Raw genomic sequence first — 27,473 nt, 5'->3', positions numbered from 1 at the left:
TGATATTTATTAACTTGAAATACTACTTGGGTTTCTGCAGACTCATCTGTTTCTCACTGTATCACTCCTTTGGCATCATAAACAACCAAGTTGTTTTATTGTGGTGTTGCGTTGTTCTCAGAGAGCTGAGATATGGTGATGGAGCTCAGTATTTCATGCTGAGGTTCACGAACCTGCCCTCCATGCTCCACTGACATTTCTCATTTTCTGTTCAAGGTCCCTAGACTAGGGGCCTTGGACTGGGAGCTTCCATTTGGACCACGGCAGCTTCGCAAGGCCCACCCACGGGTGGCAACTTAAAGTTGCAAAGCTGCAGCCCAAGACGTGGCAGGGCTGTTGCTTCCAGCAGATTTTGCATTGGCTCTGTGCATTTCTGACCACAGGCGACCGGAGCCAGGTTTGAAAGGATGTCATAAAGACTTCCACCTCAACCCTGTCATAGAACATCGCTGTCAGGCAATTGCCTGTAGGGAAAGGCCTGTGTAATGTGACAGGACGTGGGAATGATCCAGCCCCGCACCTCAGCCCGTCACAGGGCAGCCCCACACCGAGACCTCCCGCTGTGCCGGACTGCTGCCCGCCGCTCCGGGACACGGCGAGCACGGCCAGCAGCCCATCCCGCCATCCCTCACGGTGGGACTGTCAACGCCCGGGGCAGCTGCGGGCAGGGATGGCAGGGGCGGCAGAAGCCGCCGCGGGGGCTCACAGGGTGCACGGGCAGCGCCTCGGCCCCTCCCGCTGTCCTGTGCCGGGGCGGCGGCCCCCGCCCAACACGGCGGAGGCGCCCCGGGCGCTGCTCCGCGCCCGCCCGCTCGGCCGGGGCGCCCGGGCGGGGCCTGCGCTCCCCCCGCTGCGGCGCAGCCTGGCAAGGAGCCCCTCCGCCTGCCGCGGGAGCTTCCCGGGGCTGCTCGCACAGCTCCCTCCCCCCGGGGCGCCTCGGCCGGGGCGCGGCTCTGCTCGTCACGCCCGCGGGCGGAGCGCACCGCATCCCCGGTGCCGGCGGCGGGGAGCGCCGGGAATGCCGTGAGTACGGGGGCGGGCCCGGGGCGGCGGCAAGGCCCAGCTCTGCCTGACGCTCCCCCGACCGCTACCGCGCCGCCCTTCCCGGGGGGCTGGAGGAGCCCCGCCGTCCTTCCCGCCGCGGGGGCGAGGCCGAATGGCCGCAGTTCCGAGCGGTGGCTCTGAGTGGCGTCTCAGCGGGGCCCGGCGGGGCGATGCTCGCCTGCCAGAGCCGGTCTCCGTGAGGCGGGCGGGGGTGTGCTCACCCAGGACAAGGGCAGCTCGGCCCCTTCCCAGAGTCCTAGCACCCGGCAGGACGGCGCCTGGCATCCCAGGAAAGGACGCCGCGTCCCTCCACGGTGCTCAAGTCTTTGGAGACACGTGCTGCGCAGTCCTTGAGGCACAAAAGAGGGCCACATCCAGGGCTAAAATCTGTTGGATGTGTTTCTGGAGACCACGTGCGTCCAAAGACTGAAATGCATTGTGTGAATAGTTCTGCTAGGCTTTGTGTATTAGCTCTTACGGATGCTTTTTTTGTAATGCTTAATAGCGCTTCCAACACTGCGGCTCCTGCCCGGTCCTCTTTGGCCTTCAGGGGTTGTGTTTCCTTACAGCTTGGTTTGGCAAGGGGTATGCCGGCATTTGGCAATCCAATTGCCATTCTGTACCCTAATTCTCTGTGTACTGTGGCCAGTGTGCTGTGTAACCTTATGTTAAATAGAAAAAAAAATTTTTGTATTTACTGTAAAGGATATAGACTGTAAGAAATATCAGGCAACTGCTGAGAACTTGCTTTTGTGCTGATTATTCATCAAATGTTGCTTTGGATCTAATGCCCCACTGTACTGAGTTAGGGAGCTGTGATAAAGCAAAGGAACTGGGTGAGATTATTTAAGTAAACAGTGAAGTTGCTGTAATTATCTTCACTTGATCTCATCCCTGTCATTAAATAATCCTTCTGTAGCTTAGGTTCAGGCTAATTTTAAATTTCTCAGTAGGCAAGAAAGGTGCTCTTCCTTCCTTTTCTGTTTTTATGCCTGACTGTCAATCTGTAAGAGTGAATTCACTCTGACGCGTTTCTTACCAGCTTTGATACCTTCCCTTTTAATTCTACCAAACCAAGCACAGCTCTACTAAAATTTCCAGAGGAAGAAGCTCCAGAGGCAGAGTTTTCTTAATGCTGGGTCTGTAACCAATCCATGTCCCTTTAGTCAGGACACTGTCAATCCTGGTGGCTGCATAGGAGTTCCCTGATCTTGGCTAATGGCATATTCAATTGCTCTCTGCCTTTGTTTTGTGAACTTGGGAAACAAGATATTTGGGTGCATTGTCAAATTTGTGTTAAAGGCGCTATATCCAAAGAGACATAAACAGCAGTTTGGATAGAATATTCTTGCTTTGCAGGGGCAGCTGCACCAGCAACTATGCTCCCTGAAAAGACATTCCCAGCACAGCAAAGTGTGGAAGACACTGACATGCCATTTTGAGGCTGAAAACTGTCCCATTTCTCCTGCCTGGTGAGTCTCCTCAGTCCTCACAAACACAGTGCTCTTTCCTGGTTGTTCTTTTTGCCCGTCAGAAGTGTGGTGCCTAGGAGTGAAGCCAAAATACCATGAATTGGAAGTTTAATAGAATGGTGCAGTGGTTTTTCACATGAAGTTTAACAATACTAGGAATTGTTTTTTGCAATTTCTTTTATGATAAACTCCTCAGAAATTGGTGGCCTTTTTGTTTTCAGAGACTATGCCCATGTGAGTTGGCTATGTAGGAAGGTGATCAGAAAGAGCAAGCAGTCATGTAAAGCACAGAAATGTTTGAAGAAGGTTATGATAGGGAAAGGCAGCTCATGCAGGAAGCTCATGCATTCTCCCTCATGAGAATTTTCTTGGTGGTCCCCTCCATTACAAAGCAGTCATCTGGCTGTTTGCAAAATACAGTGTCCTGCGAAAGAAGTCCCAGGGATAAAGAAAACTAGTTTTGGTTTGTTTTGGTTTTGTTTTTTTTTTCTTCTGCAGTGGAGCTTCATTGCTTTATTCCGTTAAAGTGTTCTCACTGAGATTAAAACCAGGGAAATTTAAAGAGGAGAAATGCAAAAAATCAGTCTCGGTTCAGTTTAGGAAAAGGTCAGAGAACAAGAAAATGAGTGGAAGTATTCCCAGTGCATACGGCTGAGGCTGTGCTGCAGGGTTTGTTGCAGCTGCAATTACAGTGAAAGCCCCAGAAGACTCTTTAGTAAAATGTTATGTGACTTTGACATTGCTCAAATCCTTTTGAGGCAGGTGTTGTTGGAAAACACCCTTTACTTGTACACCCTCTACTCCTTACATAGACTAGGCCATGGAGGATTCATGAGGTGGTAGCTACCTCAACAGGAATTGGTAAATAGTGTGAAATATCCAAAATGGGATTTGGGAAAGACTAATGGAAAGGTAAGTTTCCATCTGCAAAAAGGCTTTTTTCCCCCTCTGATTCTAAAATGTGGAGGCTGTAGTCCAAGCAGTAATATCTTTATTCAGGTTTCCATTTTCTGTTAATAATGCTGAGTGCTCACTGCAATATCCATTTTTGTTTGAAGTCTGTTCTATCTTACTCTGGCCTGTACTTGTCAATGACAAATCTAAGATCTCTGCAGAACGAGGCAGGTAATTAATCATTAATGTGTGGATAGCCAGCTGAGACAGCTTATGATCTTAGTTGAACTTTCCAGTCAGTGTCAGCTGGGGGATTCAAAGGAACAGTGCTAGATTTAAAAAAAAATTGATTTAGTTCTGGAGATACCATTAGCTCAAAAACCATGGAGTTGAAAAACTAAAAAAGATGAGATTTCTTAAGAGGTTCAAATATTAGTTTATTAGACTTGCATGTTTAGCACTTGTGAATGGTCATTTTTACAATTTCTTCTGTGCATTTAGCCAGTTTCCCTTATTGAAAAAATTCCTTGTAAATACCGCAAAATGTGTTGCTGGGGATAAAGAAAATCTTACATGATAAGAGATGCTGATATTTTTGAATTAAAATCATTGAAAAGTTACAATAAGATATGTATGTAGTTGTTTAGTGGATATGAATAGCACTTGCAAATAACATATGTTCAATTTAGCTGTAGTTATGTAAATGGAAAATAGAAAATTTGAAAATATTGGAGATAAAAAAGGATTTCATAAAGAAAAAAATTAATTGAAACTTTCCAGGGGTGTAGTTCAGAAACAAAACTTAGTAACAAAGATGCCAGCTCAAATATTTGTTGCTTTTTATGGAATAATTTTTATTATCCCTATATGTGTTTACTCCCTGTTAAAAAGATCAGGATAATTTGTGTAATAACTAACTACGTAACTACCTTATATGGAGCAAGATGGTTTTATGTTAGGTAATAAAAGAAAAAAAAATCCTTTGCCACTGCCCCAGTGCTCTCCTCAGCCCAGCCAGTCTCTGCAGGGAGCTCATTAGTAGAGGCTTTTTCATAGAATTTCAGGTAGGCTGAGTAAGTTTTTTCTTCTCTAATAGATTAATTACCTGTGAATGTTCCTTTTAATTAAAATTCTTTCGTTAGTTACTGTGAACATTTTTTTACTTTAGGATAAATTGTTTGAACTGTCATTCCCAGGACAGAGTGGAGAAGATGGGATGAAAACACTACCTGTTCTTGCATTGATACCAATACTATGAAGAACTTCTTAAAGTGACAGTGTAAATATTTGTACTTTCCAACTGTAGTTGTTTGAGAGCAGATGTATTCTTTCAGGCTTTAATTGATTCCTCAAGATGTTTGCAAAAGCAACAAAGAATTTTGTGAGAGAAACTGACAGTGGAGGTGACTTGATCCCTGTCTCCCACTTGAACGCCTCAGAGAAGCTACAGCTTTTGAGCTTAGTTACGAAGAGGAGGAAATTCTGGTGCTGGCAGAAGCCCAAGTATCATTTCTTGACAGTCACCCTGAGTGATGTGCTTATTGAAGACAAACCGATAAAACCAGGTAAAGCCATACTCGGTCAGCACTATTACTGTAGATAAAAAGAATACAAACCCTAATCTTTTTTGTTATTATTCTCAGTCATGTTACTAGAGGGCTCCTTTCAGAGGAATGCTCTGAAGTGTTCTCCATCTGTGGAAATGAGATGAGTGCCTCTTTTCTCACTTGACTATTTATTTAACTAAAACAATAATAATAATAATAGTAATAATAATAATAATAAATGTTTGCCTGTGTAGACTACTGAAATTGAGTGCTGAAGATTGTCAGTCCTACTGTTTAATAACACTGTTGTCTGCAGTCACAGGAACTCCCATATAATATTTTTGGGTGGTTCCAGTATGTGATAGCAGTGTGAAACTGTACTGTGCTCTGGGTCAAAAAGCAGTGAATAGACAGTGTCCTGTTGGTGACAGTAGCCCAGGGGATGCTTGCACAGGCCAGGCCAGGCCAAGCAAGTTTTACCACTGCTTCCTTTCATCTTGCACAGACTGTTAAAAATGGTTGACTCTTGTACTTCTTTCTTCATCCAACTACATCATCCAGGTTTTAGGATTAACAACATGGAATCCTGTATTTCTGGATGTGTCACAATTCCATACAGGAAAATAAATAAGTCTGTAAGTTAAGATATTAGCTTGGAAGATTAGCTGATTCTGAGTCAGTTCATAGGTTTGTAGGTATATAAGATTCTGAGTTGTTTTAAAACAGTTAGATGCTTCAGTTTGTTTTCAGTGAGCTTTGGGACAGCGCTGTAAGGAGAATATGCCAAGATAATGCCAAAATACTAACCCTATTGTAAAAGTGCGTGTGCTTTGGTTTTGGTTTTTTTGGTAGCTGAAATAAGTTTCAATCCTTCTTTATAAATCTTCCATAGCATCTGAGCTCAGTATTTCAGTCACCTTATGTTTTCCTAAAATGGCAAAAATATAAAAGATAGCAGAGCAAAGATGATGAAAACATGAAGGAAGCAGAAATAAGAGTTGCAGAGCTGTAAATTTCATTATTTCCCTTTCGATGCTGTTCGCTGCCTTCACTAACTTGTCATATTAAGTGTCTGTTGTTCCAGTCACTTCAGGGCCGTTTCAGTACTTCCCTTCACAGGTAGAAATTACTTTTATTGCTTTCCTAGTGGTTGTGGAGTCTGACTTTGCAAAATATATGGGGAAGTTTGAAGACTTCCTTCAAGGAAGTATTGAAGCATCATTTGCAAAGATCAGCCTGGGAGCTGGAAGGAAGGGCTATGTGGAAAACCAGTCCTCATTTGGAAACCTGAGGAAGCAGGAGATTGACTTGCAGCAGCTTATGAAAGACGTCAAGGACAGGTATGTTTCTAATGTTGGCATTGTAATGGCCAGGAAGGGTTAGAGCTGAAAAGACTTGGGCCAGGTACAGTCACTGAGCAGTCAGTTTTATAGTGTTGCTGTAGTTTGAAAATGATTTTTATTGTAAGCTCTCGTATTCAGGCGATCAATCATATATTCAAAACCAAAATTTTCCGTAGTTTGAAATCTTGATGATCAAACTTTTCCCTTTCGTTTTAAAAACATCTCTCTGTAATTTCATCTTACATATTTGCATGAATACATTACTCCCTTCTTTGTGGGACTGTACTGAGGTAAGAGTCTGGAAAAAAAATGCATTAGTGTCTCTATGTTACTGGAGCAAATGCTGTGGAAACTGAATTCAGAACTATTAATATTCTTGTAAGCAGGTTTTGTAATTGTGTATGTGTGTGTGTGTGTGTGTGAGCAACTGTGCTAAAAAATTGGATTACTTGAAGGAATAGCAAAGGTGAGCAAGCATGGTCAACACATGTTCTACTAGTTGAACAAAATACAGATCTACTTCTCCTTGTTATATGCTGTATTAACAGAAGGGAACCATATTCTGTATTTTTCAAGATACATAACACTTCCTCATTTTCTGTCCTACTCTGAAATTGGATTTATTTAATGTTGCAATAAGACAGTTATGGACCAAAGTCTACTTGGCAATCAGCTGACAAGTCAGGGATCTACTCTGTATTGCAGGTCCTGACTCCTGGGAGATGAGGGTGGTTTGGTTTTGACAGCATTGTACTCTAGATCTGCAGCAGGGGGTGTAATGCAATTTAATAACCTTTGCTGATGGTCTGAAGATACAGATGATAGCTTTTTGTTATCAGTGCAGAAGTTGTCAGAAGCGGTGTAAATTTGCTTTAGATACACTGATGTTCTAGAAATAATCAATTCTCCATTTTCATGGGAACAAATGGCTGGTGTTCTTTTTATTATGAGCATTCACAAGGCAACAGATTTATTCTAATAAGGCACCTTGCTCTCTTTGTGCTAAATGCCTTATTAAAAGCAGAAAATACTGGGCTAAATGTGTGTACCAAGTCTGTAAAATTAATATGCATCTAATATCAGGAAAATAGTGTCAGTCAAGATTGTTTCTAGCACTAGAAAAAGTCCTACAGAGAAAGAAACTAGAGCAACTTTGATTCAGATCAATAAGCAGATTCACACAGAGAATCCTCCCGTAGCAAAGCAGCACATCTTGGGGTTGTAATCCTGAGTGTAACTAAATACTCAGAAATATGTTATCTTCTTTTGAGTAAATCAGTAGCTCTACGCCAATCTATATGTAACTGTAAATAAGGCTGATGTGTGTGCCACTTTATGTAAGGAGCTAGTTCTCAATTCATAGACAAGATGCTCATAGCTTATTAAAGCTTATGATGCACAGTGTATAACTGATATCAAGTCAGTCTGCCTTCTGCCAGATCACTGAAAATAATGATGATAGCAGAATTCAGTTTTTTTTTTTCTTCAGCGTAATGCAGAGGCTCACTGGAAATGGTGGCAGTGTGTTATAGATTAAATTCTGCTTACTTGTTTATAAATATTCTGTGATTTGTGATTGATTGTGTCCAATCTTCAAACTTGCATCTCGTTCATGGAGCTTTTTGTGGAATTTGGGAATGCTGGTGCCTACAGGTTAGTGATTTTTGGATGCAAAACATTAATGGCAGTAAGAGGATGTTTACCTGTCAGTCCTTGTGAAATGAGCATCAGCAAAGTGTTCTTGATGTCATTAAATGACACATGGTGCTTATGCTTGTTTGATCAATCATTGTTTTATTTATTATTTCTACATATGTAGCCTAATCAAGTTGCATTTTAAATATGTTCTTGTATTAGGCTGATTAAGTCAAAGTTGCAGATAAATAGCAGAAAACTCTGAAAAGTCAAATCCGTTATGCCTTTTAAACTAAGTCATGTGAGTCTTCAGAGTTCAGCAAGCTGGAAGTGCTAGTGGCAGCTAATCGGTTTCCTGTCACTTCTTAGGTGAACCTTCTGAAGGAGAATCCTACTGATCTTTTAATTAGATCCCAGATGCTGCAATGGCTCCTTTTCTTGAAAAGGGATGACAGCTGAAGGATGTGGGATGAGATCCTTCCTGGTTTGCAGAAGCAGTGACATTGTAAGCACAGAACATATAATATGGAATATTAAAATAAAGTTAAGCAATATTTGGCATATTTCATTTTACATTAGTCTTGTTTTTATATTACATCGTGCTTGCTAGTTCACACAGTACTGTAACATACCGATTCTGGGTCAGAATCCTGTGCCTTAGTTGGATTGCTGTGGATTTAAGAGTATATTCCATCTTCTATTTTAAGGCATTCAGTACTGTCTGCCATAAGATCCTCATAGAGAAGTTGATGAAATATGGGCTGTAGAAGCAGACAGTAAGGTGGATTGAAAACTGGCTGAATGGCTGGACTCAGAATGTGTTGATCAGTGGTACAAAGTCTAGTTGGAGGCCAGTGACTAATTATGTACCCCAGGGGACAATGCTGCATCGAGTCCTGTTGAACACCTTCATTAATCATCTGGGTGATGGAGTCAGTAAGTGTATCCTCAGCAAGTTTGCTGATGACACAATGCTGGGAGGAGTAGCTGATAACACCCGGAGGGTCATGCTGCCATGCCCAGGGACCTGGACAGGCTGGTCTGGTGGGAAGCTCATGCAGTTCAAGGAAGGGAAGTGCAAAATGCTGCACGTGGCACAACCCCAGGTGACAGTACATGCTGGGGGCTGACCAGTTGGAAAGCAGATTTGCAGAAAAGATCCTGGGGATCCTGGTGGACATCAAGTTGGATATGAGCCAGCAATGTGTGCCTACTGCAAAGAAAGCCAGTGGTATCCTGGACTGCATGAGGAGGACTAATGAGGGGGAGGTGATCCTTCTCTGCTCAGCACTGTTGAGGCCAAACCTGGAGTACTGTGTAGTTTCCTACTATGAGGGAGAGATAGACATACTGGAGAGAGTTCAGTGAAGAGCCACTATGGTGATGAAAACAGCTGGAGCACCTCACATTTGTAGAAAGGCTGAGAGAGATGGGACTGCTTCGCTTGGAGAAGAGGAGGCTCGGGCTAGGAGGGAATCTTGTTAATGTATATAAATACCTGAAGGACAGAGTCAGGCTCTTTTCAGTGGTGCCCAGAGACTGAACAGGAGGCATTAGGCACAATCTGAAACACAGGAGGCTCTGTCTGAACATCAGGAAGACTTTTTCACTGTGAGGGTAACTGAAGATTGGCACAGGTTGCCCAGGGAGGCTGTGGAGTTTCCCTCCTTGGAGACATGATCCTGGGCAAACTGCTCTAGGTGGCCCTGCTTAAGCAGGAGGTTGGACCAGACCAACCTCAACCATTCTGTATTCTTCCCTCCAGTAAAAAGGATTATGAGGAGGTTATAATCTCTGTAGTTCTCATGGATTAACAAATTTGCTTGTTTGCTTTTACCATTTCACTAAAAGTCATGTGAGGTGATTGAAAGAGAAGTTCTGAGATGACAGTGACGGCAGAAATAGGACCAAGTGGCAGCAGCCAGTCACTTCACATCAGCTGCAGAAAAAATTGCCTGTCACTCTTTCATCATACCATGTGAATGATTCCTAACTCTGTGATTAGCATATTAGGAAAACAGTATGTTATTAGCAGCATACTCTGGCATAGTTGAAAGATACTTTTACACTATTGCATATTGCACTATAGTTAAATCAGTGAAAGTGCATATTATTGTCCACACTGAGACGAAAATAAGTGCCCGTTCCTAATCTGAGTACCATGGAGATTCAGACCATTTTGTTATTTATTAAACCTCTTTGAGCATTTATGAGTATGGTGAGAAAATCATTCACCAAAGGTGCTACATGGTGATATGAAGTCACAGAATGTTATGAGACAGGATTGAATAAAAGCAATTGTGTGTGTCTGTGATTTAAAACATAAGGAGCATGCCTTACAAGGAGAAAGGAGAAATAATAAGGAGAAAATAGAGGAACTACCTGTCTCTTGCAGTCTGAGAAGTCTCTGGTATTCTTGGGGAAGATGTTCTGTGAAGTAATTGTCAGGTTATTCTGTAGGGAAAATAGTGAAATGCTGTCAATAAGCTGACTATTGCAGGTGCTGTGTTCTGTAAGAAGTAGGTCAGAGAGATTATATTTGAAATGGATTAACAAAATAAATATTATGCCATCTGTGTTTGGCAGAAAGTGGCAGACCGAGGTCTGGTGGATTTTACTCCATGGCATTCATCAAGATGTCTCTATTAGAGCAGGATCAAAGCTGGCTGAAGGCTCTCGCTGTGCAACAAGCAGCATTTGTATGGAAGACATCAGACTATTGCACATTATAAATGCAGTGGAGGCTGTGAGTGTGGGCTACCCGTGTCTCTAGAGTTAGGAAAGGAGGTGTGCTGCAGTGACATTGCCCAGTGCAGGACTGAAAAGGTTTTCACTCATGGGTAGTTTGGACTAGTGAAAATCTGTGCAGGCAGGCAGCAGTGCTGAGTCCAGTGTGAGGATAGAGAGTGCTCACAGCAGTAACCATTCTTGGTATTTGTTGTAAACTGGCAAGCTTCTTGCTTTGAAGATTCCTGGGTGGGTTACTGAGAAGACTAGGCAGGATTTGATGGAAAAATGGTCCTAAGGCCTGTCCTTTTTGGACAATTCGATCAAATTCTGTACCTAAAGGAAAGACCCTCAGTCTCAGCAGTGGGGTTTAGACCAGGCACCTGCTCTCTGCTTTAACTGTGAGTCTGCTATATTGCCAAGTATTGTCTGTTTTCTCTTATCCTCATTTGGTTTCTGCCTTTCTCCCTTCTTTTCTGCCTTCAGTATGCAGAAAATTGCCTTTGTGCTTCTGTTTTTCACTACTTTTCTCATGCAAGAAGAAAAAAGTTGAATGAGGGTGAAGGAGGTCTTTGCATTATAGGAGAATGGAAGTGTTTAATCCAGTTAAATGGGGACTGAGACCAAAACTCAAAGAGATTATTTTCTGTACATGTTTGACCTATAGAGCTTCCAGCATAGTAAATCGTTGACCCCAGGAAGGTTATTTAAGCAGAACAAACAAACAAGCAAAACGCTATAATCCTTTTAAATGATCTTTATTTATACAGGCTCATACTCTGTGTGTTAATAATGGGACTTAGCAAACCAAAATTTCATTGTATTTTATACAGTGTTACTTTACAGTGCTTCAGCTCAGGAGTACAGTGATGTGGGACAGGTGGCACAGGGTTGGTGAGGGCTCCTGTGCAATAGATAGTGGAAGAGACAGTAAGAGCGATGGTTGTAGAACAGAAATAAAAGCTCTAAAACATGACCTGTAACATAATAAAATGAAATGCAATTCATATACCTGCATGCATGTATAACTCATCTTGTATTATTCAGTGTTATGCTAGCAAGTAAGTTGAGCTCTTGCAAAAATACAGTTACAGATTGTGGCCATTGCCCTGCAATACTTGAAGCCCTGCTCTGATTGTCAGACTTTAACCCTGTTGCTTTTTGCTCTTGAAGACTGCTTTCAATGATAATTTAGATAAGATGGGTATTTGCTTACTTCATGTCATCTCCTGCTTGAGTCACTGAGAAGAGCAGAATGTTTTGCCTTCAACAGGCTGTGCCCCAGTAGTAACTCGTGATGTGTCCACACACAACCCTTAGAGTCTGTTTTATGATAGAAAATCTAGAGGAGAACATTTTACTGTGCTGCCCTAGAACAAAAGGTATTTGTACCTGTGGGTAAGGGTATGTGTTTTAAAGCTCTGAATTCAGTAGACACTAAACTTTCTGGGCAGAGGAGAGCATTTCTGACAGCTTTGCAATTGAATACAGCCCACTGAAGTCACTCAAACCTTGGGACTGAGGCAGTGGCCATGTGTCTGCCACACATGCAGCTCTGTGTGGAGGACCCCAGTCACCTTTGAGGTGAGAGTGCTGCATCAGGGGCCAGGCAGTGAGCTCTGTGCCCTTGTGTGTTGCTGTTGCTCTTTAGCCTCTAGTGCTGCAGCAGCTCCTCCAGCGCTGTCTCCTAAATTTGTTCACTATGCCTCTTTGCATGTTAACTTGTGTCTTCTGACTCTTCCACTCTGCCACACTCCTGTTAGTTCTGCATCTGGACCTCAGAGCCAGGAGTGTGACAGGGTCTGAGCCAGTCCTGCCTCGGGCAGAATGCTGTAGAAGCAGATGGAAGAAAAAAGTCTCTTGAATTATTTTGTAACTCATTTATATAGAGTTAGGTCATGCTTCTTTTATTGACATTCATTCAGAAATAGCAAGTCTCTATTTAATCTGTATTTTTCTACCTTACATTGTTTAGGGGTTTTTTTCCTCTAAATATTAGGGGTATCCAGCAAGTTTGTCATCCTCTAAAACCGGCCAAAAATATACATTAAAAAAAATTCCTTTTATGCTTTTTCATTGTATTTTTCCCCTTGTAGCTTCCTAGGTCAAATGTTAGAATTGCAAGGTCTTAGTGCATTAATTTGTATTTTTGAGATGCTTAGCACACCACTTCAGAAACATAAATAATTATTGTGAAGTATATGATAGGCTTGATGGCTTGTTATTGTGATAACTAATGGCTCTGGTTTGGCAGACACTTCTGAGAGCAGTGATGTTTGTGATTGCTTGACATTTCTTCAGTCTTTGCTTAATCCAAAGATTCATTGCATTCCAAGCATAAAGCATGGCTTTGCACCAAAAGAAGAGTTATATTAATAATCTGAGGAATGTTTGGGGGTGCTTTTCTAGTGGCTGCTGCACTGCTTCAGAGGTATTTTCTTTCCCTTGTTTAAACAATCAACTTTAAGGTTTTCAGACAGTTCATTCCAACTGATTGAACTTTCATATAAGCATGTAACTCTCCAAAGATCAAAAATTGCCTGAGGATATTTTTAATTCAATAAAAACCCAAGCTGACTTCAGACTTACACAGACTGCATAAATTCCAAACTCCAGAATCTAATAAATCTAAAACTTTTTAATTAAAAGTGGAAATATCTCGATTTAGATGAAGTGGAGTCAGACATGTCTTTCTGTCACATTTTTGGGGAATTGCCATTTAGCTCCATGAATAGCCATTTACAGTAAAAGGGAGGAGAAGAGACTGAATAACTTGAGCCAGGGATAGCAATCCTTTAATCTTCCAGCTGTCTTGCTGGACTTATCTGTTCACAGAAAATATGACATCTCATCTGAGGACCTCCAGTGAGTATTTTGCAAAAGTATAATATAATTGACGTATTTTAATCAATTAAATACAATTAAGAAGTTGCTTTAACTGCTACCAAAAATCTGTTAACACCCCAAAAGACAGAGGATTTTGTAACATTTTCTTAGAAAATAAACCTTCTGTATTGTTTCTGGGAAATCACTTTCTGTCTTCTGCTCATTCTAAGAAGAGCTTAATGTTAGAACTATCTCCAGCAGCATTTAAAAACATGCTGAATTACATTGTTCAGTAGGGTGGCTTGTAAAGTTGGGGCGTGGGCTAGAGATTCGAGGTCCCTCCCACAGTTAGTTTTTCTTTTGACTGTGACAGTCCTGGTCACTAATTTTGAATTTTCAGTCTATACACAGGATTTTGTAGCAGGTGTTTTTTTCAGTGATCTTCAGTTTTAAAAACCATGAAATCTTGTGTTTTCTCATCCAGCCCTTTGAAGTACTTGGTTGGTGCTAATCCCACTCAGCCCATTCAGGGTTTAAGTGAACAGTGACACAGATTGTAGCAAGCAGTGAGGTTTGACATTGAGGCAACGCTCTCTTAGTGTGGCATCCGCTGCTATGGCCGTGGTAATTTCAGAGTAGGAGAGGATTCAGTCTAGTGTCCACAAGCCTGGCTGGTTGTTTTCATGTTACCCTGGAAGCTTAAAGTTGTCTCAAGTTGTGCTTTTTTGTTTGCTCAGAAAGTAGCCAGACAACTGCCATTTGTGCTCAAGAGTAAGTAATCAAGACTTCAGCATTTGTGTCGGGACTTACTGTGGAATACAGATATTTACTGCTACCAAATAACAAAAGAGGACATAATAATTTTGAGGGGACTGCCCATACAGAAACCATTGTTGTTTTTACAATAAAAGCTTCTTCAAGCAATTAAGAAAATATTTTTTTTCACAATTCTATTATTTATGTTGTTAATGGTGTCTTTTCTTTTTCAGAACAATAGATCTAAACAGTAGTTTACTGCAACAAGTAATAGAAAGAAAACGGGAAGTGCTGTGCATATTGAGAGAAAAGATAATAACAACTCAGAGGTGTACAATATTTGAACATATCCAGACAGAAGAAAAAGTCAGTGGTGTGATGGGATGCACTGCAAAAACAGTAAAGGTAAAAGTTGTTAAAAATGTGCAAGGAATGGAACATTTGCAGATTATCTGAGAAGAAATTTTGGGTTCTCCAGATAGGCTTCAGAGTATTTTTTGTGCTTCCTTAACATGTTGAATTTGCTGTACTGCTTAATTGTGAAACTTCAGAAAGGCAAAATATTTTTTTCTTTTGCCTTTCTGGCAAAAGATGCCATCTTTTAGTGTGAGTCTGGAATGTAGTTTCCATCAACACTATCAAATTGCAATTCAGTTTCTGTGTAGATTCCTGCCTACAGCAGAACATAAAGCAAATGTACAGCAATTCACTGAAAGTTGAATAGAAAAATGCATTGCTGAAGCAAATTTATTTGAAAAGCCAAGTAATCATTCCTCACAAATGGTTGCAGTGTCTACTGAGTTTTCGTATTTATTGGGAAGCTATTTGGTTTCGATCATGGGACTGGAGATTAACTGCATTATGAGGATATCTGAAAAATTGCCTGTGAATTGAGAAGGAATTACCAAAGCCAAAACATATGCTTATTCATTTTAAGTTTTTTTTTTTAATGGTAGAGATGAATCACTTCTGTGTACAGGGTGTTTCCAGTAGCAGAAATCCGGGAGTTGCAGGACAACCACCCTCTGTGCAAGTGCCACCTTCTGGGTAGCAGTCTCCAGCTGGGCAAAAGATATGTCAAGATAGAATTGGGCAGCGCAGGATACTGAAGTGGGTGCCCATTTCCTAGTGACATGGTGTTTTATGTGTGGCAAAAGCTGCACCTGGAACTCAACTTCATGTTGAGACAGGGTAGCTAAGAGTTTGAGAGCTGCTCTTGGCATTGTGCTCTCCCTCGCTCTTCATCTACTTCCTTTTGCAGATGTCAAATGTTACATGCTTAAGTTAGACATCACAGAGAATAAAGCACATTCTTTCTCTGTATTTTTCACCTTAGTTATGGGTTTAAGCTATGCAATAGCTGAATCAGATAAATGGTGAATAAATCTGTCTTCTAGGTTTCAGTAAGTGAAAACGGAAGTATGGTGAAGGATTCTAGTGTGATTCTTGAAATTCCTCCTGCAACCACTATTGCCTATGGTGTAATTGAACTGTTTATAAAGCACAATGGCAAGTTTGGTAAGTTGAAAGGCTCATTTTCTGTGGCACCCAGTTCAGCTGTGGACAAAGCTGTCCGTTGGGCAATGATTTTTGCATTTCCCTGTGCATGAAGGTGATGATGTTGTATGGTCTCTTTTGCCTTGATAATTATTTGTGCTGGAAATGCTGCACTTCTGATTTAGTAATGCTTTTTTACTTGCTTGAATACATTTTAAACTCAGAATTACTTAGGTTTCAGAGGAAGAGGTCATCTAGCTGGAGCCCCAACCAAGTCAGGGCCAGCTTTTGAACTTAGATCTAAATTCAGAGTTAGATCAGATTGCTTGTCTATTCTAAAGTTTTGATTATTTCTGGAAACAGAGATTCCATCACTCCTCTGGGCAGCCTGTTATCATGTGTGACCACCATGATGGTGAAGGTTTTTTGTCCTTAATATCTAATGAGAATGTCCCTTTCTTTAATTTGTGTCTCTTGCCTTTTGTCCTGTCATCATACAGAAGAATCTGGCTCTGTCTTCTCTTCACGCTTCCATTGGGTAGTTATAGATAGCAGTAAGGTTCTCCCTTAGCAGTGCCTTCTCCAGGCTGGACAAACCCAGTCTCTCAACCTCTCCTCATCTCGTCTCTCTCCAGCCCCCAGCGATCTTGGTGGCTGTTTGCCAGATTGCTCCATTATGTGCACGTGGGGCTTGTACTGGAGAGTCCAAAACTGGGCACAACACTGAATACAGTCTCCCAAATTGAAAATTCAGTTTCCTCAGTCTGCTAGCTACACTCTTGTCAGTACAGCCCAGTATGCAGAAAACTTCAGTAACTGCAGGGGCACGCTGCTTATCCTCTCAAATTTGTTGTCCTGGTCTTTTTCTGCAATTTTGCTCTAACTAGCTGGCCCTTGGCTTGTACTGTTCCCTTCACCTGTTGGCAGGAGAGTGACCTGAATGTAAATCAACGGCCAACCAGGAATGTTTAGACAACAGTCGTGTTAAGAAAAGAATCATTCATACAGGACTGGAATTTAAACTTTTCTAACTTACACTTTCATATACAGATTGCCCTCAGAATGTTTGCAGAAATGTCCTTGTCATGTTTTCTGGTCATGCTTTACTTATGTCAGGTCGAATATTTTTCAGGGTAAAAAAAATGTTGAAATTGGCTTTGGGGGGATGTAACTTTGCTCTGCAGAATCACTTGGGTTTTTCTTTCTTGTCTGTCCTCATTTAAACTCCCTGACCTAAAGGAGGTTTCAGGGGATTTTATGCGAGAAGAAAAGAAATCAGATGGACTGGGTAGAGCTGGAAGTTGGGAAGGACTCATGTGGAGAGAAACAGGAGATAACGTTGAAGAAATAATTGAAGTACAGTTGAGATTTGAATCCAGGATGCACTTTGTTTGGATAAGAAATGCAGAAGATAATTCTGCATCATTCTCCTTCAATTGACTTCTGATATTAAGGAAGTCTATAGGCTCAGGAGTAGAAGTAAATATTATGTAACCTGTAAAAAGTTTCTGAAATGTGGAATTGCTCTGACGTAGACTGAACACAGAGATAATGGCAAAGGGCATTGACTTCATGGTTATAATAGGACTGTAATTTAGAGTAATGAGGTGCAGTTAAGGCTGTCTGACTACATAGGTGTGTAGCTGATAACCTACTTAAGTGATTTCCAGATGAAATTCCTGTGTCCTGCTAGCTGATGATACATGGGTCTTGTTAATGATCTGTATTTCTCTGCTCTTCTTCCACTTCTGTTTCTTTTCCCACTCTTTTTTTCATATTTAATGTTAATATCTTTCAAGCTCCAAAACCAGCACAGCTTGTTTCATGTTTTATCTCAAACAACCTATGTCTTGCCTCTTCTTTTTTAATTTGAGCTATTTTCCCTTGCCTGACTATCACTGAGAAGGTAAAGGGTAGGAATTAACAACAAAATTAAGGATTTGCCAGCAAGAATAAGTATGGTGGAGCCTAAACTTCAGCTTGTTAATGTCTAAGCAGCAGTGATCAGTGTCTGTTTATGGAAATAGAAATGGCCTTTGAAGTTAAATCCAGGGCCTAATGTAGTCCTTTCTCATGAGACTAAAAGTGACCTGTAGCAGGTGTAACCTAGTGGGATTCTCTTCAGAGATAATTACAGAATAGGGTGCATATAAACTTTTTACTGTCTGTTTTTCTATGCCAGTGGCAGTGCTTGAGTTATTGTTAGGAAGAATGTTATATAAATTTTCCTTAAAATGTTCTGGCTGATGTGACGGAACATGCTTGGACATTTTTATACGTAAACTGTGTGCCTTGCTTCCTCTTAAGTATCTGTAAATTGAACCGTCCTAATCTTTTCCACCTTTTCACACAAAGGAGTCTCTTTAATTGCTTTCATTGATCATCTCTGGTTTTCGTGCATTTTTGTTAACGTTTCTGAATAACTAACAAGTTCTAACTGCACTGTTGGAGGTTTGTCATCGATTAATGTGATAGCATTCAATACGGAATTCATTAACAGTCCTATTAATACAAAATTTTGAGTCCTGTGTTTTCCTCTGAATCGAGTCCCATTACAAGAGTTAACAGCAGGGTCTGTATCTCTTAACACACAGCATCATCTGAAAAGTTTGATTTCCCTTATTAGCATCATTCTGCCTCAGGAGGGGAGTCAGTTTGTCAGCACTGTCCTCCTCCTCAGGGTTCATGTGAAAGCCTTGTTATTATCAAGGAAAGTAACATGAGTGAGTTGGCCTGATGGTGCCTCAGCTGCTGTCCAGAGTCTTGATGCTTTGGGAAGTTCTTAGCTTGTGTTAATCACTTTCTGCTTCTCTGTAACTCGCTCTTCTCTGCAAAGGGTTATGCAAGCATAAAGGTCTGTCTTCTTTCTTCCTCTGTGGCAGAGATTTCTTTGTCTGCTTTCCCTTTGAAAAGCTTTTTGCTGATGGAGTGCTCTCCATGCTTTCTCATCTGCTTTGAATGTCCTTAATTTAGTGAGACAGAGTCTTACAACTGCAGGAAGGTTATATTTAGGTTTTGTGCCTGGTACACGTGAGCACTGTACTTGATTAGTTACATTTTTTTCCCTCTTTGCTGTCAGGTATTATTTTAAAATTGAGTTTCTTTTGCTAGCCTGCCTGTGTTTTCCTCAGACCTCCTGCAGTGTCCCAGGGGAACAGATTCAGATCTTGCATTTGAGCCAATAAAAGATGGTCAGAGTATGCACAGAGCTTTGATTGTATTCTGCATCTTTGGGGCACAGTGCTGGACACATGAGCACAGAACTTGATATTCCGACTTTCTCAGCGTATTACAGAGGCTTCCTGTACCTTGCAGGAGTCCCTTAAGCTGAGGGCACTGGGGTGGCAGGAAAAGGGCAGTTCTGCTTGGGTGAGGTCAGTCAGTGCTTGTCACAAAGATGAGGCAGAAAGGATAATCCAGCCAGGAAACATTATTTCCTCCATGAAGTTACTGCAGAGAGACAGTATATTGCAGTGACTCTGGGAACATGCCTAGGTGATGTCCTTTCGAGACTCTCTATTTTCCACTCATCTGGAGAACTTGAGGATGGACCTGTGGCTTAGCTGAGAAAGAAGTGTCTTGTCAGTGCCATGACCAAAAGAAGCTCTGTGAAGGACTCTCAAGAGTTCTTACGAGTCTCAGAGAGTGCTGTCATGTGTCTCCATCATGAGTGGATCAGCAGCCTGCATTCCAGCATGTCAGAAATTCATACCTGCATCTCCTGTATGCAGCATTCAGGTTTTTACTGTGTTGTTTCATGGTATTTGCTGTCTGCATTACTTTAGTTCACAGGAGCTGGTGTCACATTTTGTAGGTGGCAGCTGCATCACGGGACCTTCAATCTGTACACGCTGTACCAAACACCAGGGCTGCAGCAGTGCTCCATAATTCACATGCATAGCAACAGCTGGCATTCTTTCCATCTGGAAGAGACGAGACATGGAGAAATCACATGCAAGAACACTAGAAAATACAAGCTAGCATCTTATTTAGTAATTGCTTGTGTATTTTATTAATTATTGTTTTTAATTGAATTTCTAATTACAGAGTTCTGTCTGCTAGATGAACAGCAAGGAGGTTTTGAAAAAGAAAGCACAGAAGGCTCGACTTATCCCCATTCAGCTCTATTCAGAGATGCTTCATTTCTCTATCAGCCAGATGCTGTTGATAATGAGATGTACTCTGGGGCTGAAAACCTCATTCCCAGTGATGCTTCTATAAGTGTATTGAAACAAGGTATTACCAGAAATGATTACATTACAGTGAATTAAGCAACATGATAGGGAGAAATAATCTAGTACAATAGTACGTAAGAAATCTCGTTAGTTCATTTTAATAACTCTTATCAGGAACTCTTGGGGAATGCACTGAAAGCATATAAAAAATTAGTTCTGCAATAGGTATACGCAGTGGACTGTTCCTTAGGAACATCCTGAATCCATTTGTCGTAAATATGATCTTACAAAGTCAGGTGTTTATGTCAGCTCTGTTACATTCCAGATAACCTCTATAAGATTAGTGATGATTTATGCTTTCATTCATAAAGGGTCACTGAAAATACTTTTTCATATTTGAAAAATACTCTCTGTAAAGCTTCATAGTTAGAGGTTAAGTCTCAAAATTACAAAGACTTAGCCTCATTATTTTCAGAGAAGCTTTATAACTGACAAAATTAAAACAGGAGCAGGTACAAGTTGTTTGTTGTAGGACTGTGGAAGGAAGGGGCAGGATTGTTACTGGAGGAATGAAAAAAGGGAAAACCAATCAAGGCCTCAGAACACAGTTTGCTTTTCATCAGTTCTTGGTAGAGTTCTTACAGGTGGTTCTACTGATGAACATCACTTCTGTTATCTATAAATTTCACCCTTTGTTAATGGTTGTTCAGTAGACTGTGGCCGGAATAGATATTTGTTGTCCCTATGTAAATTCTGTCATTCTCCTGTGTAGACTTGCTTGAAAGGAATAACTGTCTCCATGTGTATTTAAAACCCACTTACTTGTAAAAGAATGGTATGCCACAGTTCTGTGTTTTGTTTTAGCTCGAAATACCTTTGTGCCCTTCTTGCTTAAAAGGCTTGGAGATTTCTTTTAATTAATTAACCTACACAGTCTCTTGGGGGGAAAAAAACCTAAAAAAAAATTTGTTTTTGCTAAGGAATTTGAAAGTAGGTTTCCTTCTCTGTTATTTGTATAGACAGTCAATTGCATCAGATAAAAAAATATCTGCCTGTGGCTGGGCTTTTTTTTTCCCCAGTGAAGTAACTTTTTAGATATAAAGGACATCTTTTAAAGAGAGCGTGTTTTCGACCGGAGTGACATGAAGGACAATTTCTTTTAAACAAGGTTGAGAACACTTGCATGCCTATATTTTTGGAATGTGAGAAAAAACATTCCAACCTTCCAACTGGCATTATTGATTTGAAAACTTATTTTCTTTTAGCAAAGTGGTAATTTGATGTCAAAAAGTATTTAGTTACACGATCATAGTTGAATTGTGGTGAAAGAAGTGCAGTGCACTTCTTGTACTTCTATTGTATGTACTGTAATGGATTCGGAATTTCAATTAAGAAGGCATTTTTGTCCTGACTATTTTAATAATAATTAGGTCAGGGGTGAAGGGCTGTAATTCTTTCTTTCACCTGATGAAATACGAGGACAACAATGTAGGATACTAATAGATCTCTATGTGGACTTACACCATTGACTTTGTAATTCATACTAACCACAGATCAGAAGTAAATTTATGAGCAGAACTCGTCATTCTGCCGTATGAATGTACATATTTTGGAGATAAATTTCAAGTGAGAAACTTAAGTTAGCATTAAAATACTGATTTTAAAATATTAAAAATACTGAACACCAAATGGTGATCCTTGGTAACTGTTCTTCTTTCTTAGCGTTTTCATTAAGGCTTCATTGGCTCCTTAGGAATTATAATCAGATCTGTTTCAGCCTTGCATTGTAACTTGTGCTCGTGGAAATCAGGTAGTCAGGGTGTGGTGATAAAAGGACTTATGAAACACATAGCAAAAATGTTAACTGTTTTTACTGGCATTTGTGTAGAAGTACTTAGTTTTACTTTTTACTGCTTTCTTGGGAAAGATCTGTCACAGTTGAAGACCCAGTTCCAGCCCTTTGTGAAGCTTCCAGAAGACAAGCAAAGAGCTTTATATAAAACCCTTTGTGAACTCTTGCTCCATGAAGAAATGGTGACTGCCCTGGGGGATGTGGTAAGATGAAGAAATTTTGGCTTGCTTCCTGAAAGTAATTTCAGAATAGCACGAACATTCTCTTTTGCTTGAATTTTTCTCTTTTCAAGAAATTTTGCTTATTCTTTTGCTTTCAGTTTGATGATATCTGCACAGGAGACGAGCCAGATCTGGAGGAGTTAAAACTTACACAACAAAGAGACCTCCTTGACTTCTTGCAGCTCTTAGGGTGCAGTTTACAGAGTGAGCTGTTGTTGCAGAAATGTCATCCTCAGGATGAAGAACTTTTCTCAGCTGCACACCTTCTCATCAGTGCTATCTCTGGTACGTTGTTAAGAGCCCTTTTTTTTTAATTTGATTTTCCTTTTAGAAGCTCCCTCCACGCTAAAGCATTTATGGCTCTCTTTGAGCAGTTGGTGGCTGAGTGAACATAAATTGTTCTGTTCCTTTTTTATGAGTTTGGTATACTATGCTTAGCATTCCTGCCTGTGAATTAAATTCAGCCCTCAATCACCGACAGATTTTGCGTGTAAAATACACATTCCCTCAAGACTGCTCGACTCTGCTTCTGCTGAGTGTGGGCATTTGCAGTTTGGCAAGCTAATTTCTGTACTTATTGCATGCCAGAGTTCTTCCCGCCTAAGTGCTGAGAATTACAAATTAGGTGATGTCTCCTGTGTAACAGCGGATATTGTTGAGGTGCAAACTAAATTTAGCAAAAATGAGTTTAACATAGAGACACTGCAATTAGAAGGTTGTTTTGCAGCTACTGAAATGGGAGATTAAACATAAATGTCAAACAAATGCCATCCTCACAATCTCGTTGGCATCAGAGTGTTAATTAAAAGCTACCTGCAAAGTCCACAACAGACTTCCCTGGCTTTTTCTCTTCTCTCTCATATATAAAGAATTTCCTGACATTAAGGTAACGAAGGGAAGTCCAGTGTAGATGTGGCACTGTGCAGCAAAATGTCAGTGTGCATCCATATACACACAGTACCCAGGTAGGATAGTTTAACTCATCTGTGGAGACAGAAAAGAAATAGAAAACAGAAACCTGCTGATGTGGTAAGACTTCTCAGATGCTATTAGCAGCAGGGTGCAGTTAACTGAGTGTGTTGCATTATCACCTGACTTTGGACATAATGTCTGCTGCTAAAGTCCAGGCATAAGTGTAGCCGGATCAAGATTCAAAAGCTGTATTATCCCTGTTGCCTGTTAGGAATTACAGCCTTTTTGTTACAGAGTTGAAGGGCACCACAGGGATCATTTACTCCATCTCCCAGCCTGAAGGCAGTCTCAGCTGTGTCATTTCCTCTCAGATTGTGGTTTGCAGAAGTCAGTAGCTTGTATAAATTTTGAGAGTGTAGGTTCTTGATTTATTCAAGGCCTAAGTCATTTATTCAGCCTGTAGATGTGGGGTGAAACACTGGGGAGATACTTAGGGAGCAGAGAAGGATGATGGGAAGGAAATCCCCTTTTCTACTAGTGCCTTTTCTCAAGGGCAGAGGTAATCAGACCCATTGCCCATACCATTTTATTCTGCAGGCAGGAAAGGGGTGGATCAGCCTCTTCCAAACATCCAGCTAAGGAGAATCCCATAGCAGAGTTCCTTGTTGAAGGCCCCCTTCCAGCAGCCAGCCTCATGCAGCCTTCACTGGAAACAATCTTTCCCTGTTAATGTTTCCTTCGCAGAGCTGTCTGATTACACTCTGGTCCTGCTGCGTGCCTGCTGTGATCTTCAGGTTGTTCCAGCACTGTGTTGTTTGGTGAGTAATTGAGAAGTGGTTGTGTGGCATGTGGGCCCAGCAGCAGGAATGACCATGTCATTGGCCTCACCATGTTTCTCACCCAATAAAGGAGATGTCAGGCTCCAGTGCGAATTTCAGCCGTAGGCAGAGCTTAGCCAAGGTCAGTCTGACAGTGGCAAATGAAGTACATAATTTACTGCAGGTGGATACCTAACTTCTAAACATTTCTGTATTTGGGAGGTTTCGTGGGTTGTGAGCAAAAGAAAATTGTAACTTAAGCTTGAATTTTAGTTTACTAATAGTCTCACTGTTTTAAAGGCTCAGTAACAGTAATCACCTCCCTTGGGAAAGAAATTCTCCTTTGGCAGCAGCAGTGCTTGAGCCATGGCAAACTCTGAAGTCCCAAAACTCTGAGGCCATTTATTGAAACTGCTGAAGGAATGGTGCAGGGCATTAGAGGGATGGAGTGCCTCACCTATGAGGAAAGGGTAAGGGAATTGGGTTTATTCAGCCTAGAGAGGAGAAGGCTTTAGGGTGACCTAATTGCAGCTTCCAGTACCTGAAGGGAGTGTACAAGAAAGCTGGAGAGAGACTTTTTACAAGAACTCGTAGTGACGGGACAAGGAAGAGTGGATTCAAACTGAAAGAGGGTAGGTTTAAATCAAGGTGCTCGTAAGAAATTCTTTATTGTGAGGGTGGTGAGGTTGCTCAGAGAAGTTGTGGATGCCCCATCCCTGGAAGTGTTTAAGGCCAGATTGGATGGGGCTTTGAATAACCTGGTCTAGTGAAAAGTGTCCCTGCTCACGGCAGCAGGGGGATGGAACTAGCTGATCTTTAAGGTCCCTTCCAACCCAAAACATTCTATGTTTTTCTCCTTTTTTGAGTTTTTTAAGCTCACTTACAAAAACAATAGTAAAATCCTTTAAATATGTAGGGGCAAGAGGAGTGATACTGTTTGCTCAGAGTGAGAGTTAAATGTGATTTGTAGTGAGAGAAGTTGAACTAGGGGAACAGATGGACAGTAGGGAGGGATGTTGCTCCTTAAAGGATGCCATAGAGCTTTTGTTCAGGATCAGTAAGCCCAATAGTAAAGGGAATCTTGCCCTTTTGCTGCTGCCTTGTAAGCTCTACAGTGGTTTTGTATGAAAGAACTGAGCTGTGCAGTGGCAGGAACAGCACTGCTTGGAAAATGTTTTCATGTCTTTTATCTTTTGCTCTCATAAATACAGCCTGATGTTGCTTCAGCCGATGGCAGTGTGGTGCTGAGCAGTCCTTTGGTGGCCACTCTCACTGACAGGAGAAGATTTGATGTCGTGAAAAGGCTGTTTGCTTCATCAAACATTAATTTGGAAATGACAGAGTCTTCTGTAAAAGCTGTAACTATGAAAGAACCTCGATTCTTCCCACTCGTTCTTTATGTTGCGCTGTGTGGGCTTCATGCTTTAGGTGGGAATGTATAGGAGCTTTACTGAGTATCCAGTTTTTGCTCTAGTCTGTTCTTTCTTCTATAGCTCCATAGTGTTGGTGTGTTTGGGCTAAGCAGTAGAACTGCTCTGTTGGGTCCTTAGGGCAGCACAGCCAGGGGTTAGGGCGGTCAGGGGGCACTCGGAACACCGAGGGTACAGGCTCTGCACTGCCATCAGGTGTACCACCCCTCTGCGGTTCCAGTGGAAAATACACAAATAAAGGATGAAGGGGGGAATTAAACAAGAGAAGTGAGGAACAGAAATTGAACAGAGCTGCTGTGGTAGTTGTCAGATCTGCAGGGCAGTAGAAACCTGATTGCTTGCATTAATATGCGTGGGAGAAAACAGCAAAGTACAAACTGCTTTTTTCAAGCAAGCAGGCTGTGGAAATCCAGGGTTCTGCAATGCAGCAATTGTTTTGCTCCTTTAAGACTGGATGTACAGAATCCTTCACTCTGGAGCAAGTGGAATGGAGGGCTCTCAAAGAGGTACTTGATTAGGTTGTCTTATTGTTGTTTGGCGTTTCCTGCACAATGCAGGAAATATAAAATCCTTTTTTTCAAAAACCAAGACCACCTTAGTGATTTATACATCAGTACAGCATTTCTATTTTCTAATAAGCTTTTACTCACCTTAGCAAGCTTAAATTGCATTTGGAACTTTGAGGTATGGCAATGCCTTTTGGTGTGTGCACATGAAGGGTCCCTGCTGCACACCACAAAAATTATCATTTCACCCGTAGGATATTTTAAATGCAGATACTTTGCTCATTTCTTTGACTAGTAGCAAAGTGTCAGTAAAGCACTCACTGCATGCTTTGAACTATTTTGCCTTTTTTTCCATCATAATTTTTTGTAATTGTGGATGGAACAGAAATGCAGCAGAGATCACTGCAAATGTGGGCTTGGGAAGATGATGTTCCAGGTAAGTGGAATATCAGTGCTTGCAGATAAGACTCTGAGATGGCTGACAAACAAGCAGGAACCTATGTGATCAGTAACCAGGCCCTGCAGTGTAGGTGGTGGATAGGAGTCTGGTTGTTTCCTGCTCTATTCCCACATGATCCTGAGCGGATTGACTAAGAAGTTATCAAAAAGTCACCGCAGTTCAGCTTTCCCTGAGGACATGGACTTTGCAGAAAAGCACCGTGGAACCTTTCCATACCCCAAGAGCCCAGGGTAGCTCTGCACGCTGCGCCGTGGGCATTTCTGCGTCTCATCCATTAAATGAAGCTGATGGTGTTGCCTGAACCTTGCACTGGTGTAGATGGAAAGATCCTTTAGGAGGATGGAAGCATGTAACTCTGCTCCTGGAATGATGTGTGTAAATGGGAAAGTCTTCTTTTGCCAATCACTACTCAAAAGTTGCCTCTGTAACTAATTTATCAAAAATTTCTGTTGAATGTTATGTCAAAACAAGAGAACAACTTATAACATCATGAATATAATTTCCATTGTTTTTCTTCTGGGGGTTCCCTTGGCTTTGAAAGGTGGTGCACAGATGGCAAGTGGCTGTTTGGGCATCCACACAGTGCCACTGTCCATGTGCTCTGATCTTCCTTACAGAGCTTTGGTGTGAGCCTTCTGTGCACTATATTGTGTAACTGCTTTCAGGATGTGATTTTGTGTCACAGATGCAGAAGAGGGAACTGGTTTGGCAGCACTCCTGTGACCACAGAAGCACCTCTAGAACAGCAGGTAGGGTAGAATGGCCTTTTTAGAACTGGGTGAGCAGCACAACTGGGCAAAAAAAGAAACACTAAGGCAGGTTGTATGATCACCATTTTCTCTCCGGTTCCTTCTTCCATGCTCTTGAATGCAGGATTGTTACTCAGGTGAATTTTAAAATTAGGTCAAACTGGAAATAAGAAGATCCAAGGGAGCAAGAGAAGCAGCCTGTCTCTCAAATAACTCCTTTCTTGCCCTTCCCTAAGCTAAGAGCATACCCTCTTCAGGGACCCAGCTGAAGCTGCACTGGCCCAGATTAATTCACAGTCCACCTCAGAAGAGCTGGATGAGCATCTACTACCTCTTGGACAAACCAGCAATTCCTTGTGACAGGCTGACCTCATACAGAAAATGCTTAGATGTGGTCTTCCCTAGGAAAGGAGTTGGTGAAAGAGCTGGAGGGGAGGGTGCTTTAGAGAAGGCTGAAGCTTGTCTCATAAAAGATTTGATTCCACATCCTGACTTACCTCCTGAAAATACCGCTTCCCTTTGCGTTCCCCAGGAGGAAGGGGGAAGAATCCATACCTTTACAATCTGGAAGGAGGTCAGCAGCCTCTTTTCAAAAAGCATGTGCTATCT

General features: G+C 41.6%; 1 protein-coding gene across 4 annotated transcripts; it reads left to right on the top strand.

Moving 5' to 3' along the window:
* Positions 1–974: 974 nt before the first annotated feature.
* On the top strand, positions 975–26,605 carry DFNA5 (DFNA5, deafness associated tumor suppressor). 4 transcript variants are annotated; one of them, XM_017823822.1, is made up of 11 exons: positions 975–1,023; positions 2,404–2,516; positions 4,745–4,975; positions 6,105–6,297; positions 14,478–14,649; positions 15,642–15,762; positions 19,789–19,977; positions 21,844–21,971; positions 22,088–22,274; positions 23,646–23,719; positions 24,931–26,605. In XM_017823822.1, exons 3-11 carry the CDS (start codon positions 4,765–4,767, stop codon positions 25,159–25,161), a joined length of 1,506 nt encoding a protein of 501 aa, XP_017679311.1. In that variant the 5' UTR covers positions 975–1,023; positions 2,404–2,516; positions 4,745–4,764; the 3' UTR covers positions 25,162–26,605. The 4 variants fall into 4 exon arrangements, with proteins under 4 accessions (XP_017679311.1, XP_017679312.1, XP_017679314.1 ...); XM_017823823.1 differs by having other exon boundaries at positions 4,579–4,975; XM_017823825.1 differs by lacking the exon at positions 975–1,023 and adding an exon at positions 1,170–1,358.
* Positions 26,606–27,473: the final 868 nt, after the last annotated feature.

This window comes from Lepidothrix coronata, unplaced genomic scaffold (genome assembly GCF_001604755.1).
Source record: "Lepidothrix coronata isolate B3197 unplaced genomic scaffold, Lepidothrix_coronata-1.0 Scaffold106, whole genome shotgun sequence".
NCBI classification, from domain to species: domain Eukaryota; kingdom Metazoa; phylum Chordata; class Aves; order Passeriformes; family Pipridae; genus Lepidothrix; species Lepidothrix coronata.
The sequence above is the reverse complement of the archived record's forward strand: the minus strand, read 5'-3'. Positions and strand labels throughout refer to the sequence as shown.

Bases quoted from the DNA above. Each gene is read 5' to 3' on its own strand.
- DFNA5 (XM_017823822.1), top strand. From the start codon at position 4,765: ATGTTTGCAAAAGCAACAAAGAATTTTGTGAGAGAAACTGACAGTGGA. The intron at 6,298-14,477 runs GTATGTTTCTAA...TTTCTTTTTCAG, and splicing joins ATGAAAGACGTCAAGGACAG to AACAATAGATCTAAACAGTA. The intron at 23,720-24,930 runs GTGAGTAATTGA...TCATAAATACAG, and splicing joins TTCCAGCACTGTGTTGTTTG to CCTGATGTTGCTTCAGCCGA.